The 27975-nt window shown below is 62.7% G+C and overlaps 6 protein-coding genes across 15 annotated transcripts; 4 read left to right on the forward strand and 2 right to left on the reverse strand.

Moving 5' to 3' along the window:
* Positions 1-1020: 1020 nt before the first annotated feature.
* On the reverse strand, positions 1021-5191 carry COQ8B (coenzyme Q8B). 3 transcript variants are annotated; one of them, XM_070764919.1, is made up of 13 exons: positions 5051-5191; positions 4861-4927; positions 4630-4707; positions 4394-4492; positions 4201-4286; positions 3870-4010; positions 3701-3782; positions 3511-3604; positions 3219-3360; positions 3023-3130; positions 2873-2938; positions 2626-2712; positions 1021-2472 (listed from the first exon to the last, which is right to left on the reverse strand). In XM_070764919.1, the coding sequence occupies exons 1-13, from the start codon at positions 5174-5176 to the stop codon at positions 2170-2172; spliced, it is 1479 nt and encodes a 492-aa protein (XP_070621020.1). In that variant the 5' UTR covers positions 5177-5191; the 3' UTR covers positions 1021-2169. The 3 variants fall into 3 exon arrangements, with proteins under 3 accessions (XP_070621020.1, XP_070621019.1, XP_070621021.1); XM_070764918.1 differs by having other exon boundaries at positions 4994-5191; XM_070764920.1 differs by lacking the exon at positions 5051-5191 and having other exon boundaries at positions 4127-4286; positions 4861-4921.
* A 1123-nt stretch (positions 5192-6314) lies between these two features.
* Positions 6315-9340, reverse strand: ACTMAP (actin maturation protease). Of its 2 annotated transcripts, none has more exons than XM_070763951.1 (6): positions 9136-9340; positions 8927-8995; positions 8716-8840; positions 8418-8547; positions 8158-8228; positions 6315-7768 (listed from the first exon to the last, which is right to left on the reverse strand). In XM_070763951.1, exons 1-6 carry the CDS (start codon positions 9312-9314, stop codon positions 7452-7454), a joined length of 891 nt encoding a protein of 296 aa, XP_070620052.1. In that variant the 5' UTR covers positions 9315-9340; the 3' UTR covers positions 6315-7451. The 2 variants fall into 2 exon arrangements, with proteins under 2 accessions (XP_070620052.1, XP_070620053.1); XM_070763952.1 differs by having other exon boundaries at positions 9118-9328.
* Positions 9341-9602: 262 nt separating this feature from the next.
* Positions 9603-12098, forward strand: SNRPA (small nuclear ribonucleoprotein polypeptide A). 2 transcript variants are annotated; one of them, XM_070764347.1, is made up of 7 exons: positions 9603-9707; positions 10029-10168; positions 10431-10603; positions 10717-10884; positions 11134-11307; positions 11429-11517; positions 11703-12098. In XM_070764347.1, the coding sequence occupies exons 2-7, from the start codon at positions 10096-10098 to the stop codon at positions 11860-11862; spliced, it is 837 nt and encodes a 278-aa protein (XP_070620448.1). In that variant the 5' UTR covers positions 9603-9707; positions 10029-10095; the 3' UTR covers positions 11863-12098. The 2 variants fall into 2 exon arrangements, with proteins under 2 accessions (XP_070620448.1, XP_070620449.1); XM_070764348.1 differs by having other exon boundaries at positions 9610-9707; positions 10077-10168.
* Positions 12099-12930: 832 nt separating this feature from the next.
* LOC139174178 (rho-related GTP-binding protein RhoU-like) lies at positions 12931-15904 on the forward strand. Of its 4 annotated transcripts, none has more exons than XM_070764352.1 (4): positions 12931-14343; positions 14462-14520; positions 15063-15179; positions 15279-15904. In XM_070764352.1, exons 1-4 carry the CDS (start codon positions 14118-14120, stop codon positions 15504-15506), a joined length of 630 nt encoding a protein of 209 aa, XP_070620453.1. In that variant the 5' UTR covers positions 12931-14117; the 3' UTR covers positions 15507-15904. The 4 variants fall into 4 exon arrangements, with proteins under 4 accessions (XP_070620453.1, XP_070620454.1, XP_070620450.1 ...); XM_070764353.1 differs by having other exon boundaries at positions 12936-14298; XM_070764349.1 differs by having other exon boundaries at positions 12936-14343; positions 15063-15904.
* An 878-nt stretch (positions 15905-16782) lies between these two features.
* Positions 16783-22641, forward strand: RAB4B (RAB4B, member RAS oncogene family). Its single transcript, XM_070764354.1, has 8 exons — positions 16783-17311; positions 17405-17485; positions 17592-17706; positions 18347-18409; positions 18725-18879; positions 19275-19370; positions 19723-19864; positions 20079-22641. The coding sequence occupies exons 1-7, from the start codon at positions 17296-17298 to the stop codon at positions 19836-19838; spliced, it is 642 nt and encodes a 213-aa protein (XP_070620455.1). The 5' UTR covers positions 16783-17295; the 3' UTR covers positions 19839-19864; positions 20079-22641.
* A 268-nt stretch (positions 22642-22909) lies between these two features.
* Positions 22910-27888, forward strand: EGLN2 (egl-9 family hypoxia inducible factor 2). 3 transcript variants are annotated; one of them, XM_070764345.1, is made up of 5 exons: positions 22910-23545; positions 23893-24447; positions 25338-25457; positions 25782-25918; positions 26578-27888. In XM_070764345.1, exons 2-5 carry the CDS (start codon positions 23968-23970, stop codon positions 26894-26896), a joined length of 1056 nt encoding a protein of 351 aa, XP_070620446.1. In that variant the 5' UTR covers positions 22910-23545; positions 23893-23967; the 3' UTR covers positions 26897-27888. The 3 variants fall into 3 exon arrangements, with proteins under 3 accessions (XP_070620446.1, XP_070620447.1, XP_070620445.1); XM_070764346.1 differs by lacking the exon at positions 22910-23545 and adding an exon at positions 26191-26261 and having other exon boundaries at positions 23680-24447; positions 26578-26712; XM_070764344.1 differs by lacking the exon at positions 22910-23545 and having other exon boundaries at positions 23680-24447.
* The last annotated feature ends 87 nt before the right edge of the window (positions 27889-27975 follow it).

Here is a 27975-nt window from a genome sequence, read left to right on the forward strand (position 1 = left end):
CATGGTCAGGCTTACCCAGTGGGGAAGGGGGAGGGCGGACAAACTGGAAAGGAAGGGCTGGGGGGGAGGGGCACGTGGCCATGCAGCTTAAGGGCTCTGGGGCATCTCCCCTAAAGCCCACCCTGGGCTTTCCTGGGGAAACAGTGGGGCCCTGGCCCTTAGATTATGTGCCTACAACCTTGTCACACACACACACACACACACACCCCTTTGCAACCTCCCTCTAATGTTGTGCAGAGGACCAGCCCTCTGAAGAGGCCAAAACAGACCCGGGAGACCCCACCCAGGGAGGGGAAGCCCTTCAGAGCCGAGGAGAACCCCTCTTTCCCCTCTCGTGAGAGGTAACGGACACTGGCTGCCTACGGCCATCGGCTCCCTCGGGAAGCGCAATTTAGGGCACTTGGATCTGCAGGGGCTCCTTTAAGGAGCAAGCCAAGATGACCACTGGATCTGCCCATTATGGTCGGACTGTCATTTACTGAATAAGGTTTGTTGCAATCACAGGGCAAGGCTAACCAGGGTTGCAAATCAAGAGACTGTGCTCAAAACTCAGCTAAACCAAGGCCAGGCAGCCCCTCGCCCACCACCTCCCCTAAATGCCTTGGGGGCCAGGGCAGAGAAGGCCAAAGGGCTCAAAATTCGGGGAAGGGGACACAGGAAAAAAGGCCCATGGCCACCTGACCTAAAGCTGCTTGGATGCCTCCAGGCTGAGTAAACAGCCAGGGCTCCAATGGCTCCCCCTCCCAGAACCGGCCACTTGGGAGGGGGGCAGAGCGCTCCTGGCCCCAAATGTGCTCCCCATCGATTGGCTAGCTCTGCTGCCAGCCCATTGAGTGATTGGCGGGGGGGGGGAAAGACCTGGGCCCTTCCAGACTCCTGCAAACAGGGAGGCTTGGAACCTCCGAGACCCCCTTCCAAGAAAGCGCCCCCCCCCGGCCCCACAAGCAGCGATTTGCAGGAGGGACCCACAGGTCGGAAGGTTTTTGATTTACGCTGAATTGACACTGAAGAGGAACCAGGTTGAATTCTTCCACGTTTATAGAGGGAGGAAATGGACTTTACAAATCTTGGGGAAGGAACAAGAGCCAACCAGGGAAGCACTTTCCTCTTTGCCGGAGCAGCACAAACCGGGGCGGCTGAGGGGCCCACACCAAGGGGACAATGCCACAGGCAGCTTGAACTGGGAAGGAAGCCCCCTCCCCCCTTCGAGGCCCCAGGTGTGCTTGAGAGCCCCCCCCCCCACCGGGATGGACACACACATACACAGGGTGGATGTGGTCAGACCCCCCCCCCAGAGGATGTGGGGTGTGTGTGTGGCTGCTTTCCCTGCTGGGGGTGTCAGAGCAGGGAGGTCAAGAGCAGCCATGGGCCCTTCCCAACCAACTCCCCCCCTTCCTCTCCCAGGGCAGGAAGCAGCCGGCCGTCTGCCCAGCACCCCACAGGGGCGTGTGGGCCTGTTCCCATAACTGGGCCACTCTGGACCTGCCCCCCCCCCCCGCGGGCTGCCCTCTTCCCCCTTCTCCACCAAACGCAGAAGACCAAAGGCTCAAAAAGTGACGAAGGCACAGAAAGGCTGCCCCCCCACCCCCACGGAGGAGCCTCAGCCCCCCATGATCTACTACAGCCACTGAGGGGCCGGCGGTCTTCATCATCCTGGCTCCTGGGCAGCCTCCCACAAACCCAGAGGTCAAGCAGCAGCACCACCACCACGGGTGTCGAGAGAGAAAAGCCACAGAAAGGGGCCTGGTCAGCCAGTCTCTGGGGCTCCGGTCAGGCAGCCTGGCCCCCCTCGGCTCTGCTCTCCTGCAGCCCCCCCCCCCCGAAGGTGGCCTGTGCTGGCTGGAGAAGACCCTCCTAGAGGGCGGTTTATCCAACTGGACAAGCAACTGACAGTCCAGGGCAGCCCGGTCACACAAGGGCCGTCCGTTCTCTCTTCCCTTTGCAGCCCTGGGCCTTTTCCCTGGGGGGCAACCCATAGCTCCACAGCCCCCAACGCCTCCCACGGAAACAGGAGATGGGACGAAGCCAGAGCAGCAGGCATTCCTGGGGGAGGAAGGCAGGGGTGGGGGGCCCCCCGGCTGCACAGCCTCTCCTTCTCTTCACACTTGACGGGGGGCCGGTAATGCAGGAAACCCTGCAGGAACTGGGGGGGGGGGAGGGCAGAGACCCTCACCCCAGCCCGGAGGGGCTCTCCCCACGTCCCTGGCCTGTGTACCGGCTGTAGGCCTCTTCGAACATCTCCCGGCAGGGCACGGAGGCAGCCAGGCGGGCGCAGAGGAGGAAGGTGCCGGCCAATTTGCGGTGCAGGGAGTAGCTCTCCTCCGGGGGGGGGCAGAGGCGGTGCTTCAGCATCAGGGGGATCAGGTCCTGGAGGCAGCGGGTGGTATCCTGGGTGCTGAAGTCGAAGGGCCCTGGAACCGAGAAGACCTGGCCCAGGAGCATCACGGCCCCCACGTGGGCCTCCTCAAAGACCTGGAATGGGGGGGTGCAGCTGCAGTCAGCCGTGCAGCCTCCCTGGCGTCCAAGAGGGGCGGGAGAGGCCAGCACGGGGGGACAAGGGCTGCCCTCTCATCCCCCCCTTCAAAGCCGGGCCCCCCATCTTCCCCCCCCCCCCATCGAATTCACCTGGCTTTCAAACCCGGTCAAGAATCCCAGGTCCTTGGATTTCTGAAGCACTTTCTCTCGGTCGCCATCGGCAGCCGCTCTCACCACCTGGAGGCAGAGGTCAGCCGTGGGAGCCCCCCTGCCCTCCTACAGCCCCCACCCCAAAAGGACCACCTGCCCCACCAAGGGAGCGAAGGGAACCGCCTTGCTTTCATGCCTGAGGCTGCCACAAGGGCCCGGCCGGCCTGGGCAGGAACTGGGCACTTGCCTCAATGTAGTGGTCAGTGAAGTCCTTGCGAAAGTCCCGGCTAGCTCCAAAGTCCAGCAAGGTGACCTGCAAGGAAGTCGCTGCTGAGGGCTGCGGCAACACCAGTCCCCCCCCCCCCCCAGAAGGACTGGCATGGAGCAGAGGCCCCACCTTGTGCCTCTCGGAGTCATAGAAGAAGTTCGCCCAGTTTGGGTCCGTCTGCATGAACCGGAATTCGAAGAGCTCCCGGAGGCAAAGGCGCAGGACCTGCGCGCAGATCTGCAGGGGGAGAGAGGCCGTCGTCTGTGTGCGTGCACGCGTGCATGTCCCAGGCGCTCTGACACAGCCCCTGCCCGGCAGCCCTCACCTCGTTGCGAGCCTCCTGGCCCAACGCCTGGCACTGGTCCAGCGGGACCCCCCCCACCAGCTGCATAGAGAGCACCCGCTTGGTGGAGAGCTCGTCCACCACCTCCGGCACCTCGAAGAACGGGTCACCCTCCAGAAGCTGCCTGGCGGAAGAGACGCCCTGTTGGGAACTCTGCCCCAGCCCCCCCCCCCCCGAGCCCCTTCCTGGGCAGTCAGCCTCAAAGGCCCAGCGGGGGGGGGGCGGGGGGCGGTCAGCCAGGGGGCTCCCCAGGACTCCGCCACCGCCCGCCTACCTGAACCTCTTGGTGCTGCTGGCTTCCCGTTCATAGTCGCACTCCCTCTCCAGCTCCTTCTGCAGGGCCTGCAGGGCGTTGTCGGCAAAGAGGCCTGGCGGAGGATGGGCGGGGCTTCACCTTCTGCCCCTCCCCAATGCACCTGACTGTCCTGAAGCGTCTCCCACGCAGCCCCCCCTCCCCCCCTCACCTGCTGGCAACAGCCTGCTCATCCTGAGCACCGACAGGAGGTTCTCCACGTCACTGCGGATGCTCTGGGCGATGCCCGGGTACTGCAAGGAGAAGGGTTGGGAGCCGAGGGGGGGCCAGGACTGGGCGGCCGGTGACGTCCCCCCCCGTCCCCCCTCCCCTGCCCTCACCTGGATCTTCATGGCCACCTCCGTCCCGTCCTTCAGCACTCCCAGGTGCACCTGCCCCACCGAGGCCGCAGCAAAGGGCCTTTCATCGAAGGCGGCTACCCGCTCACGCCAGCCGCTGCCCAGTTCTTCAGAAAGCACCCCCTGGAAGGGGAGGATCCCACAGAGGGGGGGGAGGGGTTGAAGGTCAGCCAGCCAGCAAAGCACTCAGCCAGTGGCTGCCCAGGCAGAGTCTGAAGGTCCCCCCCCCGCCCCCTCACCTGAGGCTTTCCAAGGGCTTGAGACTGAACACGCACGCACACACCCCGACCCCCACTGCCCGTCAACAACCCACCATCATCTGCGAGGGGGGCATGAAGTCTGCACTCTGCCGGACGCGCTCGAAGACCTGCTGCAGCTGAGGGCTGAGGAAGTGGGGGTCTGCGGGGGAAACGGAGGGTGAGTGGGGGGGGGGGCAGAGGGAAGGAGAGGGGGGGAACTATGGGGCCACAGGGGAGCACTGGCCTACCGCCCCTCCCCCGGCCCACCTTGGATGCTGAGCGTCTGGCCGATCTTGAGCGCTGCCCCTCGCATCTTGCACAGCGTGTGGACGATCTTCTCCGCGTTCGCTGCCGAGACGCCGCTCTCTGCGGGGAGGGAAGCACTGCGGAGGGGGACTCGCGGGGGGCCTGGCTCTCCCCCTCCCCAAGAGGGCCCGCGTGGTCCAACCAGAGGCCCCCCGCCCCCCCCAAAGCCCCGGGCCCAGGCGGTGTCTCTCTCTTACCGGGGGCGCTTCGGTCCCCACGGAGGGAATTCCTCACCGCTTCCACCAGGGCGCCGAAGCCCAGCCCGACGGCCAGTCCTGCGCGGGGAGGGGGGGGCGGAAGGGAGGCCGTCAGCCGGGCCCGGGCAGCTGCCCCCCGTCCCCCGCGGCCTCTCCGGCCCTCCCGGGCTTCCCCACGCCCCCCGGGCAGGGCCTCCTCAGGCGGGGCCCCCCTCCCCGCCCCCCGCTCACCTCCGACGGCGGCCAGCCGCCCCACGCGCGTGACAGGCACCTTCCGCTCCCGGGCGCGCTCGCTCAGCTGCGGGGAAAGGCAGTCAGGCCCCGCCCCCCCGGTCTCCAACGCCCCCCCGCCCCCCCGGCTCACCTGCGGCCTGGCCTTGCCCGCCCCCTTCCGCGCCCGGGCCTCGCGCGCCCTGCGCACCTCCTCCGCGTTCAGCCCGCGCAGCCGCGCTGACCGATGCAACGCCGCCCAGGCAGGGGGGACGCCGGGCGCCCCGAGTCCCCGCACGGGCAGCGCCCGCCCCGCCGCGCGGCCCCACCACCCCATCGTCCCGGCTTCCGGTCGGAAAGGCCCGCCTCCCTCACGCAACTTCCGGCCGCGGCCGGGCCCGCCCGGCGCACCACGGCAGGCTGCCGCGCGGTCCTAGCGCTCGTCCGTCAAAGGTTGAGTCGGGGGCGACCGGGGTGGGAAAAGTGGACGTCAATTCTGTTTGGCCTCTTGCTGCACGGACCCAAAAGCTCAGGCTCAAACGAAGAGACTGGCCGGGCAATGGGCGCCGTGGCTGGAGCGCGCCTGGCTGCCGTGATTGGGGCTCTGGGGTGCGCGCTTGCTAAGAGACGCGAGGAACCTTCGGCCAAGCGAGCCCCCCCCCCCCGGCAGCGAGCCCGGAGCCCGGACGTGGCCCCTTCCTCCCAGGGCGGGTCCGGGGCTGGGGCAGCAGGGACGGGGGGTGGGCACGAGGAGCGAGCATCCCTGCAGGCTGAGAGGAGGGCGGCGCCTTTCCAGGACTCGCCTCTCCCAGACCGCCTGGGTCTGCATCACGCACCCACGCACCCACACACGCCCCTCGGGCCCAGAAGAGCGGCCCCTCACCCGGGATGATTCTGCACCAGCTGGGAATGGAGGGGGGGCGGGCAGGCCGAAACTCGGAGCTTTGGGGTGCCAGCCCCCCCCCCCGACAACCCCTCTTGCCCCAGAAGCCCCCTCCCTCAAAGTGAGTGGGCAGAAGGAACAGACTTCAGAGCACCAAGGTCAACATGTCTTCTTAAAAGAGGAAGGGGTGCTTCTCAAGCACCCATCAATCAAATGGGCTCGGTGCAAGGACCCCAGAAGGAGCCCCCCTTCCTCACGTGAGCAGCACACAGGAGCACCACGTTTTATGGTGCAGAGCCCTCCTGGGCAGAAGAACTTCTGGGTCACCCGCTTCCTTCCAACCTGAATGCTGGGCCTTCAAGTGACTTGGAATACAAAGGGGGATTGCTGGGAGGGGTCTTCTTTATTGGTTCCCTTCATTAACCAATCCAAAGGAGACCTGGAATGGCCCGTAAGGTCGATGAAATAAATGCGTCCACGCAACCCACACCTGGCACTCTAGGTCAGAGGTCCCCAAACTTTTCTGGGTTAGCAACCTGGGAAATGGGGCTGGGGGGGGAGATTTGGTGGGAGGGACACATGCTCATACAAGTGGGGATGCAAATTAATTTATTTATTCAATTTTTATGCCGCCCTTCTCCTTAGACACAGGGCGGCTTACAACATGTTAGCAATAGCACTTTTTAAAACAGCCAGCCTATTGCCCCCACAATCCGGCTCCTCATTTGACCCACCTTGGAAGGATGGAAGGCTGAGTCAACCTTGAGCCGGTGATGAGATTTGAACCGCTGACCTTCAGATCTACAGTCAGCGTCAGTGGCCTGAAGTACAGCACTCTACCTGCTGCGCCACACCACTGCCCGTGATGTGGTGACACTCATGCAAGGGGGCTGTAAGTGTGCACAAATGCACGTGCACTGGGTGGTGGTTAGGCCACGGCCTGGTAGTGGCCCCTGGCCAACAGGTTGGGGAACCCTAATCCAAGAAAAATCTGGAAAGACCATTTCCAATTCAAAATGACCTTTGCCTTGGTGGTTCTCGCAGGGCGGAACTTCAACACACCCAAAACAAGCTGTTACTTGCAGTCGCTTGGCACAGAACGGGGAAGTAGAGGCTGTTTTTATAGCCAGGCATTTTAAGGGAAAGTTTGTGAGCCAGCTGTAAAGAGCGAGGGCGCTGCGACAGCTAAGAGAGAGGGAAAAGCAACTAGACATCGCACAGTCCAAGGCCCGAAACGCCACAGGGTGTCACGCTCCTTTATTAACACCAGCAGCACAGGGCGAAAAGGCAAAGTTGCTTGATTTTCACATGTATTTCTATTCCCTCCTGCTTAGAGTTCCAAAGTTGGCCTTGTCCATAATCAGAACGGTAAGCTGTTCTAATTTCTAAACGCAAAAAGCACTCTGCAGAGAGGAAATTTAAGCTACCCAACAGCCCCGATTTCCTCCACTCTTTCTTCTACTGAAACACAAAGTTATAATGCCGGGTTGGCTCACATAAATGAGCTTCAAGTGTAAGCTTGTAACTCCCCAACCTTGTCCAGATGTCCTGGAGCACTGCATGAGGGACGGGGGAGGGGAGACCTCTTTTCCTTGCCTCTTAATGTCCCTGTCTCAAGCCACTGCTAAATGTCAGCAGTTCCCATGCATTTGTCTAACAGTCCCAGTGGTGCTTCTGCAAATATGGCGCAACCCCCTTCCAGCGCAGGCTTGGTGCTGCCAGAGCGCCGTCATGCCTTTGGCCGCAGCAGCACTGCTTGTCCACAGAGTCCCTCTTGCACCCCCCCTGCGGGCACAATGTACACCTTTCCATCGGCTGCCCGCCGGGGACTGAAGTCTGTCAGCTGGGCATTGCTCTCCTGTATCTGAGCATAGCTCCACAGCTGGTAGCGGCAACTCTTGCCGTGTTTTGACAGCAAGTAGGTCTCAGCAATGGCCTCCATAGGAACGGCTGAGGCAGTGTGGATGGCGTGGAAGAGCCCCGGGATGTCCTCGTCTTCCTGGCAGGAAGGCAGCTGGAAGTCACTCTTCAGGCCAAGCAGAGCTCCTGTTAAAGGAATGGGGGTGGGTGGGGACATCTGGGCCCTCAGTGGAGGTGGGGGAGGGGGACTGTTTTTACTGCTGTCAACACAGCCAATGCTGGTGCTGAAGTCCAACCGTGTCCCGCCCCTGGCCAGATCTGTCCTTCCCAACCCACCTCCCTTCTGCAACAGAGGATCTGCACCCTCCACCCATCAATTGTGCAGGGACCACGATTCCCGGAATCCCCACCCAGGGCCATGGGCGGGCCATGCCATTCTGCCCCGTTTCTCCCCCAAAGCAAAGCACAAAGCTGTTCTCTGGAACACCCAGGGATGAACCCCCACCCACAATTCCAGTATGGCAACAGCAGCCCCTTGTGGACAGTGAACAGCCCACCAGAAGAGCATACTATACCAGAGGCAACAGCCCAATGAGCCTTGTAGCCATTCCGGAGGCAGGGCTCATGGTTATAATCCTCGTCATAGCTGCGGAAGGCGTTAAGATCCGGCCTGGAGACTTTGGCTCAAGAGGAAGCTCTCCTGTGGCACTGGCTGCCTTGGGTGAACCCCGACCCCCACACTTGCAAGAGACCTCAGCTTTTTCAGTACAGAGCTTCAAACGTCAGAGAAGCCGTGAAGGAGATGGAAAGGAAAAGCTCCCCTAGAGAAGGATACGGTATCAGCACAGGGAAGCCAGCACAGAGATGTTGAAGAATCCGGTCTTGGTTCTGTCCTTGGAGGCCTCCGGAGAGCAGGTCTGTTCTACAGGGGAAGACCTCCTCGGCCAGCTTGGCCATGTCAGCGGCTGAGGGGGGTTGGGTGTGACAAGGAGAATGCTGGGGCTGTTTCAAAGGAGCCCCTGTCCCAACTGGCACCCTGCATAACGGATTCCAAAGGAGCAGCCCAACCGGTGTGGTTCACCCACTGCCAACCACATTTGCTAGGTGCCTGTTTGTCTTTCTCAGCTACTGACCTGAGAACATTTCTCCTTGGGCCGTGTAGCCTCTCTCCAAAGCCACCTGCCTAATTCTCTCCAGGGGAACCCCAGAAGGAAGGCAGAGGGGAGCGCCGGCCATCCACAGGGCCACCAAGCCGCACCTGCAGGGGGAAGAACGCCCGAGGAAGGCCCCGCCGTGCAGGAGAGGGCCAGGCCAGGCCCACCCGCTTCTCCGGGCGATACTCACTGCGGGCCCTCCTGGATGAGGGACGGGACGGGACGGAGGAACAGCAGCCACGTCAGATGCCGGCGGAACCTGCGACAACAGCGGGGAGGCGACCTCAGAGCCCCCGCCGAGCACCAGCGGCCCTTCCCGCCCCCGCCGCCCCTCAAGCAGCGGGCTCAAGGGCGGCCGCGCTCGCCGAGGTGAACGCGCACCGGCCACCGGCGCCCTACCGCGACTTCTGCCGCCGCAGGAGCTCCCTCACGCCGCCGCGGTCCTCGAGGCCGCCCACCCGCTGCGCCGTCGCCAGGAGGAACGAGGCGCCCCGTGGCGGGGGTGGCGCTGGCGGGGGCGCGGGTGGCGCTGGCGGGGGCGGGCTTTCCGCCGCCAAACTCCGCACAACCTCCGCCATGCCACCCGAACTTCAGAGGGTCAAAGGTCACGGACCCTTCAGACGAATCGCCATTGGTTGGTTAGGCATTACTGGAATTGCGTCATCCATTCGCGTCAGAGAGGATTTCCCAGCGTGTGACGCGCCGATCTTGGCCAAACGTAATTAATCAACCAATCGAACACTGCGGCTGGGATGGTGGGCGGGCTACATCCCGGAAGAGGGCTTCCTAATGCGACGGGTAGTAGGGGCGGGAGTAAAAGTAACGTACGATGGCTATTGGACGTTAGCGAGGCAGGAGGAAGTTTGTCATCTCCGAGCGGTGATTGGCTAACGATCGTCCAATAGTGGAGGACGCGAGGAGGGATCGGCGGGAGCGCTGGTGGGCGAGCGGACACGGCCTGCGTGAGATCGGTGCGGGATCGGGCGAGCGGAGCGCCATCCGCGCGTGGGGCGGCGTTGGGGGGCCGGGGCCGGGGGGGCGCAGGAGGCCAGGGGATCCCGGGTAGATTCTACGCAGAACGCGACGACGTTTGGCGGACTCCGAGGCGGAGGGGGGAGGGGAGGCCGGAGTGCGCTTGACCCAAGCGACCGTTTGGAGGAGGCCGCTTCCTCGCCCTCCGCGCTTTTCCGAGTGGTCTCCTTTCCGCTCTTAGCTGCGCAGACTCCGTAACCGGCCTGTGGCTGTCCCCATTCAACTTCCCTGCAATGAAGCTCTTCCGTTTTCTCTCTTAGGGCGAAATCGGCGCCTTCGCTCGGCTGAAGCTTTTCCTTCCCCGCCAGGCGCAGCTTGGACGTGGCCATGGCGGTCCCGGAATCCCGGTCCAACCACACCATCTACATCAACAACCTCAACGAGAAGATCAAGAAAGACGGTGAGTTGTGGGGGGGGGGGGGCTCTTTGGGCGGGCTGCAGTTCCCGCGTGGCTGATCCCTTCTGGATTCCCAGATTCTGGGAAGGGAGAAGCCTGTTTGGAGCGAGGGAGCCTGTGCGTCGCCTGGTGTTTATGGGAGGGCAGGGACTGTCCCCGAGTTGAGGCATCTTACGAACACAGTAGCCAGCTGGTGTCTTGACTGCGTTGCACACAGTGGCCGTGGAGCACAGAGCCAGAGCTGAAAGTCTCCCTCTTTCTCCAGAGCTCAAGAAGTCCCTGTACGCCATCTTCTCCCAGTTTGGCCAGATCCTGGACATTCTGGTGTCCCGCAACCTGAAGATGAGGGGCCAGGCCTTCGTCATCTTCAAAGAGATTTGCAGCTCCACCAATGCCTTGCGCTCCATGCAGGGGTTCCCTTTTTACGACAAGCCCATGGTGAGTCGAACTGCAGTCAGCCAGGCGCCCGTGAGCTCCCGTGAGGACGGACCAAGGTGGGATGCAGGGGGGCTGGGGAGTCTGGTCACTCGGGGCTCCTTTTCCATGTCCAGAGGATCCAGTACGCCAAGGCAGACTCTGACATCATAGCCAAGATGAAGGGCACCTTTGTGGAGCGGGACCGCAAGAGGGAGAAGCGGAAGCCCAAAGGCCAGGAGGTGCAGGCGGTGAAGAAGCAGATGCCGGGGGCAGTCGCCCCCTCTGTGCAGGGCTCGGTGCCGGTGAGCTGGTCCTCTGCTTCCCTCCTCCAGGAGTGGCAGTGTGTGTCTCCCCTTTAACGCAAGCGGGCTCGGAAGTGTGTGCTTCTGCCTCCCCCGGACTGCTCTTGCGATTCGGGGCTCTTTGGAGTGGCAGGCGCAAGAGGTGGGGGTCCCTTTGTGCCTTTCGGAGGGGTGGGCCCCGGGGCCGGCTTTTCTGGGGGCCAGGAGAGGCACAGCATGAACCTCGCTGCACCCTGGCTTTCTCCTCAGGGCATGCCCCCCATGAACCAGGGCCCCTGTGTGATGCACCACATGCCAGGGCAGCCCCCCTACATGCCACCTCCAGGTATGATGCCCCCGCCTGGCATGGCACCGGGCTCCATGCCCCCAGGGGCGATGCCACCACAGCAGATGCTGCCAGGGCAGATGTCCACAGCGCAGCAGGTGAGTGGCCCAAGGCCAGCTGGGGTGGAGACGGCTAATCGGGGTGGGGGTGGGGGGCTGAGGGCCCTTCCTTCCTGGGCCTGAAGCGACCAGAGCGGTGGGATGTTTCTGCCCCCTGCAGCTGTCGGAGAACCCGCCTAACCACATCCTGTTCCTCACCAACCTTCCCGAGGAGACGAACGAGTTGATGCTGTCCATGCTCTTCAACCAGTAAGTCCCGCTCTGGGGTGGGGTGGGGCTTTGCCGGGGGGGCCTGGCCTCCCCTCCACGCTCTCTGCACACCAGAGCCCCTTTTTTGACCCACGGCCTCTGGCGCCTCTGCGGCCCCGCTCCCTTCCAAGGGGCCAGCCTGGCGGGTTCGGCCCTGGTGAGCTGCGCGCTCTGCTTCGCTGCAGGTTCCCCGGCTTCAAGGAGGTGCGGCTGGTGCCCGGGCGCCACGACATTGCCTTCGTTGAATTCGACAATGAGGTGCAGGCCGGTGCCGCCCGCGATGCCCTCCAAGGGTTCAAGATCACCCAGAGCAACGCCATGAAGATCTCCTTTGCCAAGAAGTGAGGCCCTGGACTGCTGGCCTTTTCCTCTGGCTTTTGCCTGTAAAATGGTTAATGTTTTTTCTCTAATGTTGCCTCCTGTGCAGGTAAGTGTGCGTGGGTGCGTGCGTGCGTATGTGGCACGGATGAGTGACGCAGCCGATTCCTGGCAAAAGCTTTGTACCCAGGGTCTGACGGCCAGACATTGCACCTGGAGCTTTTAAGCCTGTGGACAATAAACACCTGTTCCTGCCTCCCCTCTCTCCCTTGGCCTTGCATCTTCCTGACCAGGAGGCTGGTGGGTCTCGGTTCCTGGGGGGAGGGGCAGTTGCTGTGGAAACCCCAGGCCAAGTGAGGAGTGGCCCCCTGGCCCCCAGCTTGGGCCCTGCTCCCACCTGGATGGGCCTGTTGCAGAGACGCTGGCCTGCCAGGGCTGCCCGGTGCCTTTGCTTTTGAGAGCCCTGGGGGGTCTTCCCAGAGGGGTTTCTGTGCTGGTGCTGGACACCACGTGGCTGGACGTTCAGAATCCGAGTGGGCAGGGCGGTGGTGGGGCTGGGGCTTCAGTGACTTACAGTGCTGCAAAATGGAACCCCAGATGGGTGGGACTCGGTCCTAGTGCCGGTTCTGCTGAAGACCAGGCCTTTGTTCTCAGCTGCAGGCCACCCAAGGTCACCATCGCGGCTCCGGCCCCTGGGGAAGGGCCAGCACCCCAGAGCCTTGCAAAAGGCGGGCAGGGTTGGGGCCACGCAGATTCCTGGGGCGGTGTCCCCCTCAAGATTTCAGGAAGACGCTGTGTCCCTTGAGGGGCTTCCCCAGAGGGTTGCAACTTCTGCCCTCCCTCCTGTGCTCAGGGCCCAAGGGTTCCAGTGCAGAAAAGGCCTGCCGCCCCCCCCCCCCCCAAGTAGGAATAGGGAGGGGCCATCGGCTCATTCCAGCTTTGGCTTCCTGGCAGCTTGGAGCTTGTGTGATGGTGTGGTGGCACTGGAGCTCCTGCTGCCCAGTCTAACCAGCTACTCGGGCTTGGGATTCTCTGCGGGGGGGGGGGGGGGGGGGAGCAGGAGGAATAAATAATAAATAATTTATTAGATTTTGGGTTCAGCGAACTTACCTGAACTCCGCCGCCAAGTTCGGCCGAACCAAGTGTGGCCATTAAGACTCGGAGCGGCTCACAACAATAATACATGTGCAAATCTAATGTTAAAAAACAATTTAAAACCCATTATAAAAAAGAAAACAATCACACAATCTAACCATACATATAACCATAGCTGGGGGTATATTAATTTCCCCATGCCTGGCAACATAGGTGGGTCTTCAGGAGGTTTCGAAAGGCAAGGAGGGTGGGGGCAGTCATAATCTCTGGGGGGAGTTGGTTCCAGAGGGCTGGGGCCGCCACAGAGAAGGCTCTTCCCCTGGGTCCCGCCAGACGGCATTTAGTTGACAGGACCAGGAGAAGGCCAATTCTGTGGGACCTAATCGGTCTCTCAGATTCGTGCGGCAGAAGGCAGTCCCGAAGGTATTCTGGTCCAATGCCATGTAGGTCTTTACGGGTCATTACCAACACTTCATTGGGACCGGAAACTGATCGGCAGCCAGTGCAAGCCGTGGAGTGTTGATGAGACGTGGGCATATCTGGGAAAGCCCATGATTGCTTTCGCGGCCGCATTCTGCACCATCTGGAGTTTCCGAACACTCTTCAAAGACAGCCCCATGTAGGAAGGCCGGCTGGACTCTTGCCCAGCTTCGCTCTTTTCCTGGTGGGGCCCTTGCCCAGGACAATGGGAGGAGCTCCATGCCAAACGAGTTTTGCAGGATCCTGCAACCCCAGGTGGGAGGGCAAAGCATCTGCCTGGGCGCAGCAGGGGGCTGCCAGCTGACCCTCTGCCCCCCCAGGGTCCAGGGCTTCCTGTTGGCTGCTGGGACACCCAGCCTCAAGAAGGCCTTAAAATCAGGGGAAACGCCCCCCCCTCCAAAATGAAACAAGGAAGGAGAGCTGGAGGTCTCCAGCCAGACCAGGGAAGGTGGCCCATTCTCCCCCCCTGCCCTGCCAGATGGAGAGCCGCTCTCGGTGGGGCTCCTCGAGGGCAGGGAGGCGCGTTCCGGTAGGGCGCACGGGGAAGGAGCCGCCGCTCGAGACCTCCCTGCTGGAAGGCGCGGTCGGGCCGCTCCCTCGCTCTCAAGGCCGGCGGGGCCGGGCTGCAGGTGCCTGAAGGTCGGCGGCCAGAGGGCGGGGCCAGGCAAACGAGCCTCCTTGCCTCCCAGCGCCGCCGCGGTCCGACGATGCCGTTGCCGCCCGTGCCCCCGCACCGTCCCCGAGCCCGCCGGGGGGGCCGGCCGCTGCGGGCGGTGGAGTGCGTGCTGCTGGGCGACGGCGCGGTGGGCAAGACCAGCCTGGCGCTCAGCTACAGCACCAACGGCTTCCCCGCGCGCTACGTCCCCACGGGGCTCGACCGCTTCTCCGGTACCGTCGCGGCGGAGGGGAGGGCGCTGCCTTTGCCGGCGCCGGGTGCGCAGGCTGGCGGGGGGGCGGAGGGTCCGGGGGCGCCGGAACAGACTCCTCCGGGGGAGGAGCGCCCAGCCCCTCGGGCCGTCGGTTGACCGGAGCTCCTGTCGTGTTTCCCCAGCTGTGGTCCAGGTGGACGGGGCCCCCATCCGCCTCCAGCTGTGCGACACGGCCGGGCAGGTAAGGGCTTGTCCGGAGCCCCGGGAAGCGACACCTGGCAAGCGGGGCGGCGGGCCCTGCAGCCGGGAAATCAGCCCGCCGTGCGGGGCGTTGGCTTTGCGACCGGAACTTTGCAAAAGTGGATCCCGCCGACACCGCTTTGGGAGGTGCTCGGAGGCAGCCCCGCTCTGCTTTGACTCCTACCTGGGATCCACCCCGGTGCCCAGAGCCCCTCCCCGGAGAAATGGGGGGGGCTTTGCTCTGCCCTCCACCTTCTTTTCATCCCCCCCCAAGCCATGTGTGGGAGCCAGAGACAGGCGCACTCAGGATCCCAGCGATGATTTATGACATTGTTAATGCAAGGAAGAGGCTGGTCACGGGTGGCGGTGGGGGCTCTGTCCAAGCTGTGATGTTTGTGCTGCATCCCAGGTGAACTTTGGCCCGACTTCGTTTGCCCTGAGCATCTGTTTGCCAAAGCCAAGGCTGGGCCTGGGGGGGAGGGAGGGGCTCTAGGGGGGAGGGGCAGGTCTCCTCACGCGGTGCCCCTCCCGTTCTGCTGGCAGGATGAGCTGGACGCCTTGTGGCCGGCCTGTTGCCCGAAGGCCGACGTCTGCCTGCTCTGCTTCAGCGTGGTGGCGCCCACCTCCTTCCGGAATGTGGTGGACAAGTGGTACCCGCAGGTGCGCCGCCACTGCCCTTCCGCCCCGGTGCTGCTGGTGGGGACCCAGTCGGACCTGCGCCAGGACGTCAAGGTGCTGATTGCGCTCTCCCGCCACCAGGAGAAGCCGGTGCCTCCGTCGGCAGGCCGCTCTCTGGCCAGGAAGCTGGGCCTGGACGGCTACGTGGAGTGCTCCGCCCTCACCCAGCAGAATCTGAAGGAAGTCTTTGACACCGCCATTGCCTTGGGGCTGCGGGCCGCTGAGGGCCCCAAGGGACAGAGGGCCCCACCCAGCTGCATCTGGGCCCTCTCCAGAGACTGGTGGAACAAGTATCTCTGTGTGCGGTAGCCCTGGGGACAGCACCCTCCCCCCTGCCCCAGGGGTGGGGCCTGGCACCCTTCACTCTGGGGCAGTGTTGCTGGGTTGGGGGCCCAGGGCTGTGCCCCCTCCTGAAGCAGAATGCCTCAAGCGGAAGAGGCTGCCCGCGCAGGACAGGACCCACCAGGGTGGACAGATCAAAGTGCAAAAAGTGGGGAAAGCAGAACCAATTGGAGCACCTGCTGGTGCAGAGTTTTGACCAAGGAACTTATTTTATTATAAACAGAAACGCATAATGTAATAGTATGATTTGGAAAAGTGAAATGACATGCTTTGAAAAACACAGTTAGCAAAATGCTTCAGAGAACAGTGCTAACTGGATTTCAATTTTTTAAAAATTACATACGATAGCAAATCCCAGGCCTTAATCTTGGGTCCCTTGTTTTAGTCCTCTTCTCTTGCTCGGGATCCCTGCGGGATATTAATCCCAGCCTCTCTCTACCCTGCTGCTCTTCCAGCTGTAGTCACAGCTCCACAGATTGACAGGAGTGCCCAGTGCCAGCTGACCACCCTGCCCAAATATTCCCATGGAAGGAAGTTTGAGGTGGTGCGATATTTCTGTCCCTCTGCACTGAATATTTTCTTTCTGCATTCTCTGTGCACCCATTACCTGTCTAAATGTACTTTCCCCTAAACAGGGTGTGGGACCCTCCTCCTTGGACCCCAGGGTGTGGGCCTTCTGTGAGGAGAACAGGGTCCTTGGGAAGTTCCATTACCCAAACCAGGTAGCACCATCAATGCTGGTAAAGGAGAGCTTCCTGCACACAGCAGAAGCACCGGAAGACGGACTCCGATGGCCCGGGCAGCATTGTGCAGCTTGGCAAGATGTAACGGGGCTTATGAGGTTAATATTAATGGGAGCAGGGGCGGGGGGGGGGGGGGAAGCGAAACTTGGTTGATAAGGACCAAGTATCCATTCTAGCAGCAGCCCAACCTCCCTTTCAGGGCAGCCTGCTGCTTCCTCCCCCAGTCAACAAAACTGCCCCACCCAGAACAGGCGACTCCCACAGCGTTGACTTGCTCAAGATAAGGAAGGCAGGGGGGGGGGGGGGAAGCCTCCCAGGCTTAGCCGGCCCTTCCGCACACCTGGCGGGCTGAGGTGCCAAGAGCCTGCAGCACGGGGGGGGGGGGGGGTTTCTGAGCGGGTTCCGGTCCGGGATTCCATCCCTTTGTCCGAGGGGGGGGGAGGCCCCCTGTGTCCCTCAATGCCCCCCCCCCCCCACCGTTGTGCCTGCCGGGCAGGGCTGTTCCCCCGGGGGAAAGGACCGGGCGGCCTTGGCAACAGCAGCTTCTCGCTGCCTCGCCAGCCTCTCCCTCTCCAGGCCGAGGCCCGTGTGCCCCCCGCTGCCCCCCGCGGCTCCTGGCCCGAGTGGGGGGGGGCGGCGCATGAGTGCACCGGAAGGGCCGCCTCAGGCTGGGCTGCCGATCAGACGGGGAGGCCGGGAAGGGCTCGGAGGGAGGAGGGGGCAAGGCAGGCGAGCGCCTTTGTGGCCGAGAGGCAGCCGGGACGTCTCGCGGGGGCCCCGAACGAAGAAAGGCAGGCAGGCAGGCAGAAGCGCAGGACAGTCCAACCGGCCCCGCCTCCGTCCGAGCAGCCGTCCTCTGATTGGTGGCACGGCCTGAGTTCCCGTTCTCATTGGCTCGGTCTCTGACGTCATCTCCCCGCGACGCCCGTCTCGGCCGGCTCCCTGGGCGCCGCCATATTGCGCGACGAGGCCGGCGGGCGGAGGAGCGGGCGAGAGCCGCCGCGTCGGCTGCCATGTCGGAGACCTACGGTGCGTGGGCGGCGAGGCCGGGGGAGAGCGCGGCGGGGGGCGGGGGCGGGGGCTCTGCAAGGGCTGCCTCCCGCCTCTCTGTCTCCTCCGCAGACTTCCTCTTCAAGTTCCTGGTGATCGGCAGCGCCGGCGCGGGCAAGTCCTGCCTGCTGCACCAGTTCATCGAGAGCAAGTGTGAGCGGGGGGGCGCGGAGGGGAAGGGGGGGGCTCCCGGGTCAGGGGAGGGGGCGCGGCCCGGGCTGCCCCGCGTGACTCTCCGCCCTCTCGCCCCGCCCGGCAGTCAAGCAGGACTCCAACCACACCATCGGGGTGGAGTTCGGCTCTAAGGTGGCGACGGTCGGCGGCAAGACGGTGAAGCTGCAGATCTGGGACACGGCGGGGCAGGAGCGGTTCAGGTCAGCCGCCGCGGGAGGGGGAGGGGGGCGCGGGGCCATCCCGGTGGGACCCTCGGGGCTCTGCGGCAAGGGTCGCCCTGGTCAGCCCTCAGCCCCACTATCTCAGTTGCCAACACGTTCTGTCTTTGAAGAGCTTGACGCCACCTGGGGGGGGGGGGGAGAAGAGTTCTTTCCCGTCTGGGCAGAGGGGCGGCATACAAACCTAAGAAATAAAATAAAAACATAAATAAATAAAGGCTTATTTGTGCAAGGCTTCAGATGCCATTCCAGTGTTTCAGAGTCTTCTCCGAAGCCAAGAATGCCTTGTCTGCACGGTTGAATCCAAACCTATCCCACATGGCCTACAGCAGTGTTTCCCAACCTTGGCCACTTGAAGATATCTGGACTTCAACTCCCAGAATTCCCCAGTCAGCATTCAAATATCTTCAAGTGGCCAAGGTTGGGAAACACTGGCCTAGAGAATGCTCCGTAGCTCCCAAAAGTTTTGAGAGTAATAACCGTGGCTCTAAGCGCACAATCCAGCATCTCGGAGCCCACCTAGAAATGAAGTTCAAGTTGGCCTGTGCGAGTGCCCCTTCCATAGCTGGCCTTGCACCCAGTCTGCCAGCGCTGCCTGACGCTTTGTTCACTTTCTCTCCAGGTCTGTTACTAGAAGCTATTACAGAGGTGCAGCGGGGGCACTTTTGGTGTATGACATCACAAGGTGAGCACGTTGCCCCCCACCCCTCGGCCATTACCCAAACCGGGAAGGGGCTGTTTCTGCTACGGCTCTTCACAGGCTACTTTCATTGTAGAAGAAAATCTGCAATGCTGTTTCTTGGCCAAATTTGGGGTGCAAGGCAGAGGAGCACATTAACATGCAGAATGGCTGGGGGGTGGGGTCAGTTACCCGAAGGCCAGCTGGGGAATTTGGGGGAGGAAGCTGGCGAAGCAGGTCATGCAGAAATTGTTTCCTTTCCCTCGGAGTCTCCTAGGCCTTTCCCTACCTGGCATTCAGTCTGTCCCTTCTGTCTTGCAGCAGAGAGACCTACAATGCCTTGACCAATTGGCTAACCGATGCCCGGACTCTGGCCAGCCTCAATATTGTTATTATTCTATGCGGCAACAAGAAGGATTTGGATGCTGACCGGGAAGTCACTTTTCTGGAAGCTTCTCGTTTTGCTCAAGAGAATGGTAATGGGGGGAGGGGGGGTTGATGCTGGAGGGAGCTCGGCCCCTGGAGCGTTGCTTTCCCTGGTAGCACCTCAGTGCCCCACTGGGTGGAAAGGGGAGCAGTTGCTCTCGCCTCCCTTCCGGGGCCCCCTACGCGCTTGACCTGCTGGACTAAAGCAGGGAGAGTTGGCCAGAGTGAGCTGCTGCTGAGATCAACGGCTGCATCTGCCTCTGCCTGGGGGACTTGATCTCCCATCACCCTGCTCAGCTCCCCTTGGTGTAGGTGTCTGTCCTGGGGTGCAGGAGGGCTCCTCCCACGCATCCGTTGCTTGGACCGAGGCTGCCTTCTGGGTCCAGGACGTAGGTTGGAGCGTGAGGGCAGTGGTCTTAATCCGGGGCTTCTTCCCGCCCGGCAGAGCTGATGTTTCTCGAGACCAGTGCCTTGACCGGAGAGAATGTGGAAGAAGCTTTCCTGAAGTGTGCACGGACCATACTGAATAAAATCGAATCAGGTGTGTCATTTATTTATTTAGTTAGTTAGTTAGTTATTTGACCCATATGCCTGAAGGACTCTGGGTGGCACGTAACTATGGAGACTGTTGTGCAGTCAGCGGTACAAATCTTTTGGTTGATCCCTCAACCGCCTGGGCCAGGAGTGGAAAAGCACAGCTTGGTGGTTTAATGGCTTTGAGCTGGTTGAAACCGGGCTCTCCCAAGCTCTGGGCGATGTGCCAAGACCAGGCAGCCACCCTGGGACCTGCCAAACTCACTCTGGGTAGGTTGACCCGCCGGGCGACGAGGCTCTGGGGCCGAGCGATTGTGGGCCTGTAGCCACTGGCACCTGACTGTCTCTTCCCCTGCCAGGTGAGCTTGACCCAGAGAGGATGGGCTCAGGTATCCAGTACGGGGACGTGTCCTTGCGGCAGCTGCGGCAGCCCCGGAGTAGCCAGGCACAGGCGCGGCAGCCGTGCACCTGCTAGGGCCCAGGTCCCCACCGGCTGGCCAGGTGAGCTGGAGCTCCTCCCCAGGGACTCTGCCATTCAGGGCCCTCCGTCCGCGGTGCCTGGTGCCATCTCTGAAAATAGCCCCCCAGCCCACCCCACGGCCTGGCTCTAGCCCCCAAGATGCCTCGGAGCACCTTCGAGCTGCGTGGCCCCCAGAGGGAGGCGCAAAGCCCTGGTGCCTCTGCCGGGCCCAGCCCCTCCCCCCTCTTTCCTCAGCGCTGGGACTGCTGCTACCAGAAGCCTCTTCTCCGGTCTGGTTCTCCGAAGCCACAGGCCCCGTGGGCTGAAGACCCCGCTGCCCCCCTGCTGCTGCTGCCACGGCCACTGCCGGCCGCTTCGCTCCCTTTGTCCGGCCTCCTGTCACAAGGACAAGCAGGGCTGCACATTCGGCTCTCAGATTTCCCAGCGGAAGGTTGGCACGAGTGGCTGTGGGCCCCCCCTGCCTGCCCCCACTGCACCACACTGCTGCTCCCCAAAGGGCCGTGTGTGTGTGTGGGGGGGTGCCCCTATAGGCCATGTGCCCTGTGGCTGCCGCCTCTAGCTGAACAGCAGCCGCTCCCTCTGATTGGCAAGTGTCCGTCTCCCTCTCGGGGGGCTGTGCTTCCTTTCCCTCCGTCTTTCTCCGCCCTGTAAGACCTCGAACTCTTTCACACTGCACTGAATCTGAACCTGCTTTAAGAATTGGGCGGGGGGGGGGGCACAGTTGTGGGGCAGGTGGGAACTCTGGCGTTGTTCTCTCCAGACCCCTCTTACGCTTGGCCAGTGTCTCGGCCGGCACCCGCCTTCTTTGTTTCCCCCCTGGGGCCGCAGCTGCTGGGCGAGGGCAGGGCCGGGTTTTGGGGGCGCTGGGGTTTGGCTGGGGTCCCCTCCAGGCACTTTCCTCCCTTTGGGTCAGCTTGGCCTCCCACAGGCTTTCAAGTATGGCAGCACCAGCCTGAGAGGCAGAAGCCCCACAATGGACAAAGGGCCCTGGCTGCCCCAGAGGAGTGGGCCCTTCACTCCTGTAGCTTCTTGTGCGTGGTCCCTCTGCTGTCCGGCTCCTGCAGGGGAGACGATGGCTTTGTGGGGGGTCTCTTGAGAGGCTCCAGCTCTGAGCAGGGGTCCCCTCCGTCCGTCCCCCTCCGACAGGGCCTGGCTCCCCCTGTCCCTCCACCTTTCTCCCGTGGGCCAGGAGCTGCCCCCCTGCCTGTCGACCCACTGGTGCTGGGATCGTTCAGACTGAGGCCTGGCTGCAGCCAAGTGGGTTTGGATGAGGTGGCTGGTCCGCTGAGGACGGAAGGCGGGATGGCAGCTCTTGACCTGCTTCTGGCCATGGAAGGGAGAGGAGGCGCTCTGAGTTGGGGCAGCGGCTTTCTCCTCCCCTCCCCTCCCCATTTCATAGTCACCTGCTGAGAAGGTGGGGGGTGGGGTTTCTGTTTTCAGCTGGGAGTCTCTGCTGCTGCTTGGGGGCTGGGCAGGTTCCGCTTCCTCTCCTGCTGGGACCCCTCCCAAAAGAAAGGAAGGGGGGCGGGATGGGATTCAGGTTGTATTTTTAAGTGTTTTTCTTTGTTATTTATTCTTCTGTGCTTAGGGCAGGAAGGGCCTCGCTTTGCAGGTGGGGTCCCTGCCCTCATTGGCAGCCTCCCTGGTTTGATTCCCTTCAGCTTGGAAGGGGGGTTTCCTCCCCCCCCCCAGAGTTGAACACCTGACAGTTATACGCAGTTTGAGATTTAAATCTTCAGTTTTATTTATTTTTATTTTTCCCTATAAATGCAAATGTTCCCTCCCACTTTAAGGCCGTGAAACTGACACTCATACATAAAATGGTTGCCCCCCCTTTTTTTACAAATTTCATAATTGTGATGCCTTTCCCCTTTTTGAAGCAATGCTTATATGGTCACTCACAGCAGAAGGGCCGAAGGCTACTTCAATGCAGGGCAGGCTGCTGGTAGGACCGAAATAAGCCCCGGTTGTGGGGCGAGATGGGCTGTTTCTAACCCCGGCTGACCTCCTTTGGGAATCTCATCCAAGTAGCTGCCCTCCCCTTCCCCGTCGGAGGTGGAGCCGGCCAGGAGTGTGGCAGTGGGCCCTGCAGCCCTGGCCATTTGGAGCCTTCTGGCCATCAGCTCCATCGGGCCTTCTGGGGGAAGGAGCTGTTTCCACCATGATTTCTGCAACCTCCTGTCCGAATCGTGTTCAGTTGGGAAGGGCGGAAAATGCTCCAGCCCAAAAGCGAAGCCCAAAAGCCCCCTCCTCCCTTAACGTGGGCAATGGAGCCTTCCCTCTCGTGGGTGGCTTAGTCGCCAAATGTCCCCGTCCTTGCTTGGGCGCAGGTCATTTTTAAATTTTTCCAAAGATGGATGGACCCCCAGGTGGAGGGAACCCTGCAGTTTGCCCCAATTGAGGCTCTGCCGGGGAGATAATTGCCTTTCAGCTGGAGAAAGAGGCCTTTTCCGTGGGATTCCTCTTGTCAAGACGCCCTAAGCTGATCCCGTCCTTTGCTGGAGAGAGGGAGGGACCAGGAACCACCAGATCCCTGAATCTCATGGAAGACAAATTCTACAGCCCTTTAATAACAACATCACCGTGACAAGGCGCCATGGACTGAACCTATATGCAATAAACATATCAAGGAATGATCCTGTAGAACTTTGAACTTAACTCAGACCGAATCCTTACTTGAGTTCTCCAGGATTTGTATGCTTTATTACATTTTTGCCTGTAATTGAATAGAAATTACAAATTGAACAAACAGACAAATTGAAAGACATTATCAGAAAATAAAGAGCAACAATTAAAACAGCAGTTTCCCAGTTAATCTATGGAGAACCTAAAGCCCTTCACAGAGACCCCTGGAGGGGAGCAGCCTCATTTTGGGAGCCTCAAAAAGTGGACGTGAGGGGGCATCTGTGGTTTGCCATTGGGGGAGACAATGTCCCTTTGGGCTTGCCTGCAGCATCTGAGGGGAGGGGAAGCTGCAACCTCAGACCAGAAGCCCCTCCGCCAGAATTCACCCCCCCCCCTTGATGATTTCCTTTTCCAACCTTTTGGGAAATGGAGGCAAATAATTCCCGGGAGGGAGGAAACAGTTGGTTTCCATGGAGATGGGCCGCGTGGGTTCCTTGCGGGGCCGCTTAGGAAAGGCGGAGTTCTTTTGCCACCCGAAGCCTCCGAGGACTGACCCGAGCTGACCGTTGGGCTCCCTTGGCCGGGTGTCGGGGACATTTTGTCCAACCTGGAGGAACGGCCCCTCCTCCGGAGACCGGCGGGGCGGAGGGGGCCGCTGGCGATGGGCAGCCTTCCGGGAGCGCTTGGCCGGGGCGAGTCGGGAGAAGCGCTGTGGCTGCCCCTGTGCCGCGCCCCCGCTGCCTGGCTCCGACCTCCGCTGGCGGGCGAGAGGCGCCGCGTCTGCCCGGAGTGGCGACGGGGGAGAAGGCGACGAGCAGCGGGGTCGCTCGGGGCCCGGAGGAGGGCCGGCCCCTTTGGCTTGCAGCGCTGCGGAAGACGCTCCCTGCGGCTACCCCGCGCAGCTCCCGGAGCGATCCGGCTCAAGGCGCCGCTGGCCAGGCGGCTTCGGCAGGGAAGCGAAGCTCCGGGCGTGCAGGAAGTAGCAGTCCCCCCGCGCGCTGCCCCCCCGCCGCTCGGGCTCCCCGGGGCGGGCGCTGGGCCAGAGGCCGGGAGAACCGGCAGCGGCTCCCGCGCAGGTGAGAAGCGCCCGGCGCGCGCTGCGGACGGGCCCCTTCCCGAGTAGAGCGCGGCCCTGACCCGGAGAGAGGCCGCCGCCCTGCTGGCGACTCCTCGGGCGCAAAGGCCAGGCTGCGCGGCCACGGCTTCCCCAGAATCGGGCGGTGGCAGCACTCGGTGACCCGGTTTGCCCCCGGAACGCGGCCCCTTCCCGCCCGGGTCTCCCAGCTGCTCGCGGGGTCGCGGTCCAGGCATCCTCGGCCGCAGGCCAGGGATGATGGGCCCTGCGATCGGCTGGCCGGCCTGGCTTCGTTCCTTCCCGGGGCAGCCGTTCCGAGCGCAGCGCCTCCTCCTCTCCCTCCTGCAGGCAACCGGCCCCGGTCACTCCGGGAGCCGCGCCGGGCCGCACCGACGCCTGGAAGATGCTCGGCCGGGCCCTGAGATGGACGCCTCCCTCCCGGCGGCGGCGGTGGCGGGCAAAGGGCGGACGGTGCGCGGCCTCCTCTGGCTGGCCCTGACCCGGGAGCCAAAGCGGGAGGCGCAGCGCCCGGCCGAGCGGCCGCAGCGGAAGGAGCCAGCCGCCCCCCGGCGCGTGTCGGCCGCCCGGCTGGCCCGGGACTTGGTGGTGCCCTGTCTTGCGCGCTACGGCCTGTGCGTGCGGGACGCCTTCCTCGGGGAGCCGCTGGGCGGGGAGGTCCTGGCGCAGGTGGAGGCGCTGCACCGCGGCGGACACTTCCAGGACGGGCAGCTGGCGCTTCGCCGAGCCGGGCCCGCGCGCCGCATCCGCGGGGACCAGGTCGCCTGGGTGGAAGGCCGGGAGCCCGGCTGCCGGGCCATCGGCGCCCTCATGGCCAGCCTCGACGAGCTCATCCTGCACTGCGCCGGGAAGCTGGGCGGCTACGAGATCAACGGGCGGACGAAGGTGAGCGAGTCCCCCCGCCCCCGCGCACGGCGGCCCCTCCAGGCGCTCCCTCGGGGCTCTGCGTGACCTCCTCCCTCCCTCCACTCCCCGACCTTAAACGGGGGGGGGGGCTTGGCGCTGGGGGCCCCTTCCAATTTTCCCCAAGGCCTCCCTCGGGGCGTTTGGCTCTTCCTGGGCTCCCTATCCTGGAAGGGAGGGACGCCCTCTTGGGCAGCTGTGGGTGAGGGGCTCAGTGGTCCCGGGTGTTTCTGACAAGCAGCCTCTGCAGCCTCTCTGAGCCCGGGGGGGAGGGGGAAGAAGGGGAACCTCCCCTCGGGCAACTGCACCGCCTCCCTCGGCCGGCACCTCCTCCCGCTGTCCTCCGCTGACCCTGCAGGGAAGAGCCACCACGTGTTTGGCAGCGGCCCAGCCGGAGGGAGCAGCTCCAGCGCAGGGAGGGGGGTCCCTGCTGACTGCCCAAGGAAGAGACAGGCAGGGCAGAGGCCTTGTGTGGGGACCCCCGCCTGCATCCCTCTCACGGGTGGGGCTTTCCCTGCACACACACCGCCAGTGCTCAGAGGGGGCCACTTGCAAATAGCTCCTGCAGATAACTTTGCCTCTGAGCATGTGCTGAGTGCAGCTTTTGTCTGCCCTGGGTCCTCTGGTTGAGCAAGGGAGGGGTGGGGAGGGACCGGGCCACCCTCTGAAAGGAGAGCCTCTTGCCCCCAAAGAGAACATGGGGGTCAAAGGATTTGGCCTCAGCCCCCGTAGGAGGAGGGCAGAAGAGTCCCCTCCCCTGGCATGGCCTCTGCGGCTGGCGGGCTGGCTGGGGGGGCGGGGACCTTCTGAGGCAGCTCCAGTGGATTGGCAGCTGCTCATCCCCTCCCCCTCCTCTACCCCTGCCCCCCCAGGCCATGGTGGCCTGTTACCCTGGCAATGGCCTGGGCTACGTGCGGCACGTGGACAACCCCCGCGGAGACGGGCGCTGCGTCACCTGCATCTACTATCTGAACCGGAAGTGGGACAGCAAGGTAGGTGGGGGCGGGTGAGGTAGGGGGCGGGGCTGCAACTCCCAGGCTTGGTGGGGGGCTTCAGGGGTCCCTTCCGAGGCCACTCAGAGCAGCTTGATCATTGTGACAGGGAAAGGAAGCTGCCCCCCAAGTGGACTCCCCAGTCTTGGAAGGCAGGAAGTCAGGGGGTTTCCACGGCTGCTAGAAGGCTGCAAGGAGCAGGGGTGGGGGGCTTCCCTCAAAGGGGTCTCGGGCAGAGGCCTTTCCGTGGTGGCCAGCCAGGCCTGGGCAAGGGGCTGCCCTTCCAATGCCCACCGTCTCCCCCTCTGGCCCCCTCTGGCCCAGGTGCATGGGGGCCTGCTGCAGATCTTCCCAGAGGGCCGCCCCACCGTGGCCAACATCAACCCCATCTTTGACCGGCTGCTGATCTTCTGGTCTGACCAGCGCAACCCCCACCAAGTGAAGCCTGCCTATGCTACCAGGTGACCGGGCCTGCAAACGAGCCCTTTCCCCGGGTCCCTGGGCTGGAATAGAAGACCCCTCCCCCAGAGGCTTCTGGGCTGCTGCTGGGAAAGGCTGGGGGGGGCTGCCCTCCTCCTCAGCTCAGGCAGGGGGTGGAAGATGCTAAGAAGCACCAAGGGGGGGGAGTATTCTTGTGCCCTACCTGTATATTGCTACCCATAGAAACTCCTCCCCCCATTAGCTCAGCTCTCTCCACTGCCCCCTCCTCACCTGCTTCCTGCTGCCTGCCCAGGTACGCCATCACAGTCTGGTATTTCGACGCCAAGGAGAGGGCCAGGGCCAAGGAGGCCCACCAGCAGCAGGGTGAGGAGGGGAGGGAGCTCACCTGAGCAGAGGGGCCGGGGTGGGCACTGGCGTCGTCTCCCCACCCAGGGAGGGGGCTTTCCCTGCGAAGGCAGCCCAGTTAGCAGTGGGGCAGGGCCTCAGCCTCGGAAGCTCCATGGGCTGCGCTCCGGAGGGGCTTGGCCGATGATGGCCGGCCAGGAGAGTCTGCTGCCCGCCCCCGGAAGGTCCTTCGGCTTTGGGGGCTGCGGCAGAGGAAAAGGAGGGTCATAAGGTGGAGGGCTGCGCGTGGGGGGAGGGGGCTTCCCTCCGAGTAACCCCAGCCCCCTCCCTGCAGCCTCCTCCGGGACAGGGACGGATGGCCCCATGTGATGGATGGAAGACGTTGCCGTGGGAACCTGACTGACCAGCCCCGCCCCCCCTTTGGCCATCCCAGCTGCTTGTGGGTGCCGCCACTGCTGGGCTGGGTGGCCTTGATGCAGGGAGGGGGTCTCGGGGGAGAGAGGGGTCCCGGGTCCCCCTGGGGTGCTTGGCACTTTGTGGGACATTGTGGGGGGCACCTCTGGCTGCTGCCCCCTCCTGCTGCTGCCCCCCTCACCCCTGGGCGGAGGAAGAGGAGAGCGAAGAGGGAGGGAGGGAGGTGGACTCTGCAATAAAGATACCTCATTTGGACACGCTCCTGGCTGATCTCGGGGGGGGGGCACTTGACACACGGCCCAGCTGCGTCCCATGGCTGCTGTGCACCCACGATGCCCCATTGCAGGCCCTCTTCCCACCATCGGTTAGCGCAGCCAGGATCCCAGCCTCTCCCCATTTGCCTGCCTCTGCAGCCCCAGGGCAAGACAGCCCCCGCCCCCGTGGGCTCAGTTTGGGGGGTTGGAAGCAGTTCTCTGCCCTCTTGTCCCGTGAAGGCCCCAGAGGGTCCGTGGGGAGGAGGGAGGCCAGCAGTGGGGGGGAAGGAGTGGGATTCGGGGAGATTAGCCAGAAGTGGTGGGTGCAGGCAAGGAAGCGGCCAGCAGGTGGTGCCCCTGAGTCGACTTGCCTGGGACAGGGGCCTCTTGGGACCCCCCCCATTTCCCAGAGCTGGACGTTTGGAGGGCTGGGAGAGCTGCCTCCCCTCCCACTTTGGCTGCCCACCTCGAAGGAGCCTGGGGGGGGTCAATATGGGCAGTGTGCCTGAGAAGCAGGCCTAGGACTTTGGGAGGGGGTTCGGGGGGGGGTGTCGGGGGCCTGTGCCTGAGGACACTTTTGTCTCCTTTCCTGGCTCTGCGCCAGTGGGGAAATCTTCCCGGTTTGGGCGAGTGGGTAGCAGCTGCTGGGGCTGGTTGGGAGAACTGGTAGCAATGGCAGGGCAAGCCCCCCCCCCCCAATATCACTTCCTGGTTTTTAGAAAAAACTTTTCAGGTCTTTTTTCACTGAAAGTTCACATGAAAGAAAGAAAAGGGGAGGGGGAGAGGAGGCTGGGGTTAGAAGGGAATAATAATAATAATAATAATAATAATAATAATAATAATAATAATGATAGTAGTAAATTAGATTTCTATGGCGCCCCTCTCCAAAGACTCACTTTCAGCCAGGAGGTCGCTTGGCAAGGGAGGGGTGGCATACAAATCTCATAAATAAATAAATAAATAAATAAATAAATAAACGCTGTCGCCTCATTCTGGGTGTTTTGTTGGCTGCCAAATCTTTGAATGGGTTTCCCCTGCACCCGTTTGCCTGCTTGTGTGAATGG

This window comes from Erythrolamprus reginae, chromosome 11 (genome assembly GCF_031021105.1).
Source record: "Erythrolamprus reginae isolate rEryReg1 chromosome 11, rEryReg1.hap1, whole genome shotgun sequence".
Classification (NCBI taxonomy): domain Eukaryota; kingdom Metazoa; phylum Chordata; class Lepidosauria; order Squamata; family Dipsadidae; genus Erythrolamprus; species Erythrolamprus reginae.

What these genes read in the sequence shown, in the direction of transcription:
- COQ8B (XM_070764918.1), bottom strand. Translation starts at nt 5,176, where the DNA reads ATGGGGTGGTGGGGCCGCGCGGCGGGGCGGGCGCTGCCCGTGCGGGGA. An exon ending in AGGTGGCCATGAAGATCCAG is followed by an intron (nt 3,783 to 3,869) that starts GTGAGGGCAGGG and finishes TTCTCCTTGCAG; the next exon opens with TACCCGGGCATCGCCCAGAG. An exon ending in TGACCGGGTTTGAAAGCCAG is followed by an intron (nt 2,473 to 2,625) that starts GTGAATTCGATG and finishes CCCCCATTCCAG; the next exon opens with GTCTTTGAGGAGGCCCACGT.
- ACTMAP (XM_070763951.1), bottom strand. Translation starts at nt 9,314, where the DNA reads ATGGCGGAGGTTGTGCGGAGTTTGGCGGCGGAAAGCCCGCCCCCGCCA. An exon ending in CTCATCCAGGAGGGCCCGCA is followed by an intron (nt 8,841 to 8,926) that starts GTGAGTATCGCC and finishes TTCCCCCTGCAG; the next exon opens with GTGCGGCTTGGTGGCCCTGT. An exon ending in CCAAGGAGAAATGTTCTCAG is followed by an intron (nt 8,548 to 8,715) that starts GTCAGTAGCTGA and finishes AACCCCCCTCAG; the next exon opens with CCGCTGACATGGCCAAGCTG.
- SNRPA (XM_070764347.1), top strand. Translation starts at nt 10,096, where the DNA reads ATGGCGGTCCCGGAATCCCGGTCCAACCACACCATCTACATCAACAAC. An exon ending in CTGTGCAGGGCTCGGTGCCG is followed by an intron (nt 10,885 to 11,133) that starts GTGAGCTGGTCC and finishes CTTTCTCCTCAG; the next exon opens with GGCATGCCCCCCATGAACCA. An exon ending in CTGTCCATGCTCTTCAACCA is followed by an intron (nt 11,518 to 11,702) that starts GTAAGTCCCGCT and finishes GCTTCGCTGCAG; the next exon opens with GTTCCCCGGCTTCAAGGAGG.
- LOC139174178 (XM_070764349.1), top strand. Translation starts at nt 14,118, where the DNA reads ATGCCGTTGCCGCCCGTGCCCCCGCACCGTCCCCGAGCCCGCCGGGGG. An exon ending in GCTGCCTTTGCCGGCGCCGG is followed by an intron (nt 14,344 to 14,461) that starts GTGCGCAGGCTG and finishes GTGTTTCCCCAG; the next exon opens with CTGTGGTCCAGGTGGACGGG. An exon ending in TGTGCGACACGGCCGGGCAG is followed by an intron (nt 14,521 to 15,062) that starts GTAAGGGCTTGT and finishes TTCTGCTGGCAG; the next exon opens with GATGAGCTGGACGCCTTGTG.
- RAB4B (XM_070764354.1), top strand. An exon ending in CCAGTTCATCGAGAGCAAGT is followed by an intron (nt 17,486 to 17,591) that starts GTGAGCGGGGGG and finishes CCCGCCCGGCAG; the next exon opens with TCAAGCAGGACTCCAACCAC. An exon ending in TCGTTTTGCTCAAGAGAATG is followed by an intron (nt 18,880 to 19,274) that starts GTAATGGGGGGA and finishes CCCGCCCGGCAG; the next exon opens with AGCTGATGTTTCTCGAGACC.
- EGLN2 (XM_070764344.1), top strand. Translation starts at nt 23,800, where the DNA reads ATGATGGGCCCTGCGATCGGCTGGCCGGCCTGGCTTCGTTCCTTCCCG. An exon ending in AGATCAACGGGCGGACGAAG is followed by an intron (nt 24,448 to 25,337) that starts GTGAGCGAGTCC and finishes CTGCCCCCCCAG; the next exon opens with GCCATGGTGGCCTGTTACCC. An exon ending in AAGCCTGCCTATGCTACCAG is followed by an intron (nt 25,919 to 26,577) that starts GTGACCGGGCCT and finishes CCCTCCCTGCAG; the next exon opens with CCTCCTCCGGGACAGGGACG.